The sequence below is a fragment of the Protobothrops mucrosquamatus genome, unplaced genomic scaffold (genome assembly GCF_001527695.2).
Source record: "Protobothrops mucrosquamatus isolate PMUCROS unplaced genomic scaffold, P.Mucros_1.0 scaffold116, whole genome shotgun sequence".
In the NCBI taxonomy this organism is placed as follows: Eukaryota; Metazoa; Chordata; class Lepidosauria; order Squamata; family Viperidae; genus Protobothrops; species Protobothrops mucrosquamatus.
In genome coordinates this window covers 518,429-527,772 of record NW_015386488.1, presented here as the reverse complement: position 1 = coordinate 527,772, position 9,344 = coordinate 518,429, and the positions used below count along the sequence as shown (strand labels likewise).

Genomic DNA, 9,344 nt, shown 5'->3' with positions numbered 1-9,344 from the left:
TCAGCACATCACTTCTAACGTTTTCCAGACCCTCCTCTACAAGTTCAAGCCTCTGGTCACTTCCTTCTGCTTTTTGCTCATTCTGCTCCACCCTCTCTGCTATTGCATCAACATAATCCGCCAAACCTTTAAAGGCAACTGCCACATTAGAACAATAATCATCTTGCTTGTGCGCCAAATCATCTTGTTTCTGTGCAAGATCATCTTGTTTCTGTGCCAAATCATCTTGCTTCTGTAATAATTGGTCAAATCTGTTTTGTATTTTAACGTCCATTTCTTGAAGCATCTCCGTCATTTGCTTAATAGTTGTGGCCATCAGATCCTGCGTTTCTTTACCAGAGGGCGGTGAAGACGAAGATGGAGGGTGTGACGAGTGGGAAGTTTTTGAAGTTGACTGAGGTGTCTGAGCCATCGAAGATGTATATTTTACAATCGAGGGCGCAGTCTTTTTCGAAGCCATGTTTAAAATATAATCCAATTTATTAAGGAGTCTTATGAGAAATTCAGCCAAAGCATGTAATGCGCCGGTTAGAAATAGAAAAAGTTCAAACCGGAAGTCACTTTCACTTCTTGCTGAAAAGTATCAAATCATCGCCATTTTAAGTTCACTTTCCACATTCCAAGCCAAGTACGAGAAGAATATATTATCCGAGTTAGAGTATAGTCCAAAAGTTAAGAAACAGACTTCCAGGGTCGGTTCGTCTGCTTTATACGAAACTCACAGTTGTCTTTAAGTCGCAGCGGTGACGGCAGCTTCTAGCTTCGCTTATAGCGAAGATGTCCTGGATCGCGGAGAATCCCGAGGCTCCGGAGGAGTTCTCACCTACATCGTCCACAGGGGAAGACTCGGGGACTCAACTCCTACCTCGGGCAGCTCACCTTTCCCCCTATGCCCAGGGGAAAGGTATCAAGCCGTTTGACAGCTGATGCAGGCTGTCAAAACGGCTTTTACGCAGAAACAGGCGGGAGCAGCAAACAGCTGCATCCAGCGAAGGCGCCTGCCACCGGAAGTCTCCCAAGTGCCTGATTTTTGATGATGTGACCATGGGGATGCTGCAACAGTCATAAGTGTGTGTCCTGGTCATAAGGGGTTTTATATGGGGTATTTTAGAGCAGGCTTTTTATTCAAATATTTATTGTGATTTTATTATTGCCTGTTCACCGCCCTGAGTCCCATAAGGGAGATAGGGCGGTATATAAATTTAAATAATAAATAAATAAATAAATAAGTCATTTTTTTCAGTACCTTTGTCATTTTGAATGGTTGCTAAACAAGTCGAGGACTATCTGTACCTACAGATGGGACTATGTGTGTGTCTGTGTACAAGGTGGAGGTAATACAGGTAGTCCTCAACTTACAGCAGTTACTTAGTGACTGTTCAAAGTTACAACAGTACTGAAAAATGTGAGTTATGACCTTTTTTCATATTTATGACCGTTGCAACATTCCCCTGGTCATGTGATCAAAATTCAGATGGTTGCCAACTGACTCATATGATCACCTTTTTTGTGACCATCTGACAAGCAAAGTCAATGGGGAAGCCAGATTCACTTAACAACTGTGTTACTAATTTTAAGAACTGCAGTGATTCACTTGGCAAGAAAGGTCATAAAATGGGGCAGAATTCACTTAACAAATGTCTCACTTGCCAACAGAAATTTTGGACTCAATTGTGATTGTAAGTCGAGGAATATCCTGAATTTAGGAACAAGTCCAAAGAATCAGTAACTCAGAACCAAATAAGAGCAGGTCATTTCATTCTTCTACTATGCCCCATGAAATATCCTGTGCCTCTCAGCTGATTTACAGCTGATGCTCTAAAATTCATTTTGGAATGACTGCATTAGTGGCTTTAATTTTCTCTGTCTCTTTATTATTATTTTTTAAATCTTATCAGCATGTAGCATCATGCTGAAACACAAGGAATCTTGATATGCTTGTATACTTGGTTGGTTATGTATGTATCAGATCTAAGATTTTTTTTTCCCCAGCTAAAGAGTTGAAAAATTTTGAGCAGCATTATTTGAGCTCCTGAGTAGAATTGCCTGTGATTCATGTTGTACTAAGTAGATTATTCCCTATTTTCATGAATCACAGACTCCCTGCTACAAAACAATGTAAGCCAGTTGTTAGCAACTACTGGATTGAGGCCCAACTATGAGTCATATTGTAAAGATGAGGCAACCTCATCTTAACTTAATGAAGGGGTAGAATTTTAGGGCAGAAGTTCAGCTGAATAGATTTACCTCATTTTGAAGTAAAGTATTGTTTGCCTAGTTCAATGCAACTGATTGAAATTTGGGACTCTTGCCTGTTCCTTTGCCCCTAGAACAATATTTCCTGATCATGAACCCTTCCCAGAATTCTGTAACTAGCTTGATCATTTCTCAGAATTCTGGGATTTGAGGTCCATGCATCTCTGGGAAACACTAAGCAAGAGTATGGGCAATCAAGCTCCAGAGAGTTTTTGAATGTCATTCTTAGGGTGACTGCTTTAAAAAAAACCTGAATACAATAGAGATAAAAAATTGATTTAATTTCTTAACATTGAACCTAAATCTGGCTAATAAGATTATTCTCTTATTATGTATATTTCACCTTGATAAAAAATGTCATTTGAGGAGGTTTCTGGGATTAAATCCAAGGATTTCGGGAGGTGTGAATGGTTTAGTGCAGGGTTCCCCAAACTTGGCACTTTAACACACATGGACTTCAACTCCCAGAATTCCCCAGCCAACAGCTGACTGGGGAATTCTGTGAGTTGAAATCCACACATCGTAAAGTTGCCAAGGTTGAGAAACCCAGACTTAGTGTATCTTTATCCTAGAATAAAAAGCAAGCAGATGGACATCTGATGCCTCTATCAGATTCCAAGTTATGTTTCATCCTGGAAAACAGCTGATTCAAGACTTCTGGCTTTAGCAAACTTGACAAGAAGAGAACTAATTACAAGGCTTCTCTAGTTACAGGAAGGACACTTGATGGTCCAGCACTTTCAGTACCTGCGGTGGTCAGCCTACAGAGATATTCCAGACTCGAAAAAGTCTTTCCTGAATTTATTAGCCCAAGTAGAGAAGTGGCAAGGAGAGAGTGGCAATGGCAGGACCATTGTCCATTGTTTGTAAGTATTACTTGGATTAAGCGGGAAGAGGGCAGAATTGGAGAATCAATGTTTCTCAAGTGAGGGAGGTGGTATTTGTTTCTCCAAGTCAGTTCTGCACTGTTGTCTGCCTTATTAGCAACATAACGCAAATAGGATCATGAGGTTCTATGGATTGTAACTCTTCATAGGCAAAGAATCTACGTGGAAATAGTTGAAATAGCACGTTGGATAAGGGTCCACTTGGAAACCTTGTGCTTGTAGTTACTAATATCAGTGTTTCTTATACAAGAAAGATTAAGATCTGTCAAGAACATAAGCCCTACTGTGAACTTGCTATTATATCGTGGTTAATAAGCAGAAATTAATCCCAAACCTCTTGATTCGCATATAATGAAAACTGTGGTTTAAATAAGCCACACTTTCAGCATGGGTGCTTATACAAGGAAGAGGAACAGGGCAAATCCAACACAGTCCTAGGCTGCATTAACAGAGGGATAGAATCAAGATCATGTGAAGTGTTAATACCACTTTATAATGCCTTGGTAAGACATGAAATACTTCACCCAGTTTTGGTTGCTATGATGTAAAAAAATGTTGAGACTCTAGAAAAAAGTGCAGAGAAGAGCAACAAAGATGATTAGAGGACTGGAGGCTAAAATATATGAAGAACGGTTGCAGGAATTGGGTATGTCTAGTTTAATGAAAAGAAGGACTAGGGGTAGCATGACAGCCTATAAGGGGCTGGCACAAAGAAGAGGGAATCAATCTATTCTCCAAAGCACCTGAAGGCAGGACAAGAAACAACTAATGGCAACTAATCAGGGAAAGAAGCAAACCTAGAACCAAGGAGGAATTTCCTGACAGTTAGAACAATTAATCAGGGGAATAACTTGCCTCCAGAAGTTGTGGGTGCCCCAACACTGGAGGTTTTTAAGAAGAAATTGGACAACCATTTGTCTGAAATGGTATAGGGTGTCCTGCCTGAGCATCGGGTTGGACTAGAAGATCTCCAAGGTCCCTTCCAACTCTGTTATTGTGTTAAAACATGGGCCTAAGGCATGTTCTTGAAAGCTATAGACTAATGATTCAAATTTGTTATTTTTAACCAGATCAGAGGATCCTAAGTATCCTGTACAAGTGTTCATTAAACACATGGGTACAATTAAATCGAGAGGAAATGTAACCTTATGGATTGAAGCCTTTCTCCTCAGTATCCCTATACACCCCATTAACTGAACTTTTCACAGGCTCTGCCCAGAAATCTGAAAAGCTGCTCGAAGTCACAGGGCTATGCAATGTGTAAAAAAGCAGGTTGTAGTTTCATCTAAGTAAACACCTGCAGCCAGGGATCAAAAGCAGCCAAAACTGATTTGAAAAGATATCTTAGGAAAAACACAATTGCTGTGTTACTATTCAGCTGTTGATTTTTGGTTCAACAACATCCAAACTCCAAGAGAACAAGCAAGCTTCCAAGTTGAGAAGGGCATCCAGCAGCGAAACAGCCAAATTAAGGTTGTGTATTAGTCTAAAGATAATTTGGCAGCATGTCTGCAAATTCCAGAGGGTAAGGGATTGAGGAAAGAAAGGAGGAGAAAATAGGAGGCTTTGGCTTATAAACAGCCATCTTGTATACATCTGGCTAATTTGATTATATCAAGTGTGAAGGATTTATTAGCTCTGAAGGGAATCCATGCCCAGAAGAATTCACAGCGTAAGCTGGCAACATGCCCGTACGCTGCTGGGAGAGAAACTAATTTTGCTTGGGTCACACCAGTTTACACAAAGCCAAACAGGTGCTTGAGTAGGAGCATTTGAAGTGGCTTAATCTTATACTGAGAGTTTGAGACAGTGACAATATCACACACAGGTGTTTGGTTTGATTGATTTGGGAGTTGTCATTCTAAATGCCTATCTTTCCACTGTCAAAATAACATTCTGGAATAGAAGAGCTTTGTGATCAGATCCAGAAAAAGGCAACCAAGTTTCCTTTTGAGATTAGCTTCAATACTGGATGAAATGCAATAGCAGTAGAGAGAGGCTATCCAAAATGTTTTCTGACCTATTTTCCGGATCAGAAAACAACAAAGAGTATTACAAGAAGAAAGAAAAGAAAGAATTTGATAACCAAAGATCTGAAGAATGCTCAGGTTGGAAATGACCGTATTAAATAATAACTTTGCCTCAAACCCAAACATGAGATCTCAACTTGTGTATAGAACATCCCAAACAACATTTTGATATTTGAAGGTTGTTTCCATCCTATCCACTTAAAATAGGTGAAAAATTTGGCCCAGTGCAAATAATAATACAGTGTTGGTATTTATGCAATACTTTTCCTGAAAGGTTAATATGCTGCATGACCACAACTGTGTAATAGTGCTTGCAGCTATTATCTTCATTAACAAGTTTCTCACCATTGCATAGTATAACTGTTTCCTTCCCCTCTATTTTTTTAATTATCTTTAAACTCTTGTGTGTTTAAGCACTCAATTGAATCTTGCTCAGCAATTTAATCTCTTACTAAGGGTTATTTCTCAGATATTGCCACCAGCCATCATATTCAATCAGAAACAGGCAATCTAGGGCCCTTTGTTGAAAGCTTAACTCAGTTATACATCACCCGGAAAGAAACACATCATTTTCTGAAAAAGTGTGCAATCTGACGGTCTATTCTGCCTCTTGTGGGAAGCATAAAAATAAATATTGAACTAATTTCCAGTTCATTTCCATACCAGTTCATTATTATTCCTCTTGAGCAAAACAAAATGGACAAGAGATTGCTTGTGCACCTTTTGCTTATTTACTGGATTTATAGCGTGCCCTGTCTACCTGTAAATAACTTGCATAGAGATTAAGAGAAAAATGCCAAATATAAAAAGAAATGATTACTTTAAAAAAAATATATCATAGCATAACTCCAGCAACATCAGTAGAAAGTCATCAGTTAAACCAATTAATATCTAGGATGAAGTGATATATCTTGTTGCTTTTTCTAAAGTCAAAGACAGTGAGAATCGATTGTAATTCCTTTGTGTGTTCCACACTTTGAAGACAATAATAAAAGAATGAGTTCTTTACTGTTTGCTGAACAAAAGTATCTGTAAGCTGGGCAGTATTTGACTAAAGCATCATTTTACAAAGTTACCTATGATGAGAGCCCTTTGTTAAAGCTTCCAAACAAAATGGTTTTCAAGGGTCAGATAAATCATACTAAACACGATACACGAATGCCACAAATTCTACATCTTTTCTCAACTCAGTTCATTTCAGCAACATGCCTTGTGAGTAGCATCAACCCATCTTTTAATTTAATCTTTCTGAAGCGATCTGGATAATGATATGGAAGAACTGGACACATTATCTTTGTTTTACTGTATTTGCTTGTTCTCTCCCTAATGCTAGGCCTAATATGGACTACTGCTCTACTGTTCTTATTAGGCTCCTTTTAGATGCTTTCTTCATGTGTCTAATTTCTTCTTTAGGAATGGAGGTGGACGGAGTGGTACCTTCTGCGCCTGCACCATGATCCTGGAGATGATCAGGTGCCACAAGCTGGTGGATGTTTTCTTTGCCGCAAAGACTCTTCGCAACTATAAGCCAAATATGGTTGAGACCTTTGTAAGTAGCGGGTAATATTTATTTGACCTACTTTTCTTAAAGAGTGTTATGGTATTTCTTCAAGAAATTATGGAACTTGCTCCTGTAAAATGTGACAATTACTTACGAAAACAGAAGGTGGATTGGGAGCATTTTTCAACTATCAAAATATTGTCCATACTCAGAAGTTTATACCAATTACTGTGAACCTTTGATATGGAAATTCTGTGGAATCATCACAGCTGGTAGAATTCATCATGCCACTAAATTCAAATAAAACAGTAGAAATTTCCATTCATGTCATGCTTAGAATTGTCTGGAAAGAAATTGGTTGCCCTTTTGAAGAACAAAGAGCTACTATAGATTGATGTTTAGTCTGATCCCTGGTGCCAGACGGTATAAGCTTTTTGGTCTGATGAAATGATATGCAACCAATATCTGGTTTTCCCACCTCTATGCTTTGTGTGTTCTGAAAATGAAAATAAAGTAGGTTTTTAATGTGTCACATTCACAAATGCATAAATACATAAATGAACACTACTAGTAGTGTAACATTTGCTGCCTACATTTTGTTGTTTTTTGGTTGCTAAGTCATCTCCTACTCTTCACAACCCCATGGACCATAGCACGCCAGGCACCCTGTCTTCCACTGCTTCTGGAGTTTGCCTAAATTCATGTTCATTGTGTTCGTGAATCTATCTAACCATCTCATTATCTGGCATCCCCTTCTCCTTTTGCCTTTCCATCTTTCCTAACATCAGGGTCTTTTCCAAGGAGTCTTCTCTTCTCATTTGGTGGCCAAAGTATTTGAACTTCAGCTTCAGTATCTGTTGTTCCAAAAAACGACACACACCCACATGCACGCAAGGATGCAGAAAAGGAAATAACTCCAACCAAGGAAACGGGCAGAAAGTCCTGGCGTTTCTACGAAGCAGCAGTAGCAGCAGCAAATCAGGGCTTCCTAGTTCCTGGCTCCGAGCAGCCCCGGCACAAAGAGGCCTTTCCTCTTAGGCAGCCCTTGGAAAAATGCACTTTCTTTCTGTCTTCCCCCTCCCTCCTTTCGTGGCCCCAGCGGGAAGAGGGAAGGGGAAAGCCACCCTCTTCCCTCCCCTCGCAAGAGCCCGGTTCGCCAGCGACTAGAACCTGAGAGGGAACCCGTGACAAGTGCTCCCGCGGCAGCCAAACCCTTTCGCCCTCATGCACCCTCACACACTCGTAACCCTGCCCTGTTTCCTCCACCCCACTGGGGAGTTCAGCTGCCCGTCTGCCCGGCTCTTTCTCCGCCCTCCGGGTGAAGGGAGCCTGGCCGCGAAGGCTTTGTGCAGGGNTGGAGTTGCGGGTGTGCTGAAGGAGAGGGGCCCGGCAGAAGGTTCTCTGCGCCCCTCCTGCACCGCCATGTTGCCAGGGAAGGAGAGGAGAGAAAAGAATGGGAGAGGGGACAGGAGAGGGGGAGAAAGGGGGGTAGAAGAAAGAAAAGGAAAGGAAAGAAAAAGAAACTTTGCTTCTTGCGCGGAGCTGGCAATCGCGGAGCAAGACGCCCGTTCGGTGCGGCGGCAGGCAGGCCCAGGTGCTCCTGGGCGGCCATGGCAAGCGGCAGCAACGGCGCAGGCTGACCACCGGCTGGGCCACCAGCTGGCCCAGCCCAAGGGAGGTAAGCCACCCACCGGGCCCCACGCGCGCCAGCTACCTGGCGCGCGACCCCCAGGGGGAGAGCCTTCTCTGTCGGAGCACCCACCCTCTGGAACGAGCTGCCCCCAGAGATCCGGGTGATTCCGGATCTCCCCTCCTTCCGCCGCGCCCTCAAGACTTGGTTATTTCAGCGGGCAGGACTGGCCTAGGGGTATTTTAAATTGGTTTTAACAAAAAAATTTAGTAGAAGCGGCCTAGTTAAATATTTATTTTTAATCACTTTTAAATTTTGTATTGTATTGTATTATTGTTTTTAAACTGGCTGTAAGCCGCCCTGAGTCCTCCGGGAGAAGGGCGGGGTATAAATTTAATAAAACTAAAACTAAACTAAAACTACCTTCCCAGCGCCCACCGCTGCCCTGCTAGCCTCACCTTGGCCACCGCCCGTTCGGTGCGGCGGCAGGCAGGCCCAGGCGCTCCTGGGCGGCCCTCCCACCCCTGGCCCTCTTTTACTCACATTTAATAGTTGCTCAGCAGGGAGTTGTGGAAACTTCCAGAAAGCTCGCCTTAGCTGCAGACAACTTGCAGCAAAGTGTGCCAACTGGGACCTTTGGCGGGCTCAGCAGGGCAGAGACAGCCTGGACAATTCCTATTGGCTTTTGAAAGCCAATAGAATTAGACTCTATTCAAGAGAGTCTATTCTATTGGCGTTCGAAAGAATAAGAGGGAGTAGCACAGCTCATGAAAAAGGGGAAAAAAAAAAAAAAAAAAAAATGCCAGACTGCGTTTCATAAGGATTCTATGAGGAAAAACTCCAGATAGATAGATAGATAGATAGATAATTTAATTTGTATACCGCCCTTCTCCCATAGGACTCAGGGCGGTTCACAGCATATTAAAAACAAATAATATACACACAATACAAAAAATGCAAAATACAAAAATACAGAAATACAAAAAATAAACCCCGATAAAAGCCGAATTAAAACCAAATATTACCAGCTGTGTTTCCAA

At 41.6% G+C, this 9,344-nt stretch overlaps 1 protein-coding gene across 1 annotated transcript in view; it reads left to right on the top strand.

The window, feature by feature from the left end:
- PTPRU (protein tyrosine phosphatase receptor type U) overlaps positions 1–9,344 on the top strand; it is a 335,303-nt gene that overhangs the window by 318,700 nt on the left and 7,259 nt on the right. Inside the window, exons 32-33 of the mRNA XM_029283530.1 lie at positions 2,965–3,122; positions 6,587–6,722. Of these exons, the coding sequence (XP_029139363.1) occupies positions 2,965–3,122; positions 6,587–6,722 (294 nt within the window). The remainder of the gene's footprint in view (positions 1–2,964; positions 3,123–6,586; positions 6,723–9,344) is intronic.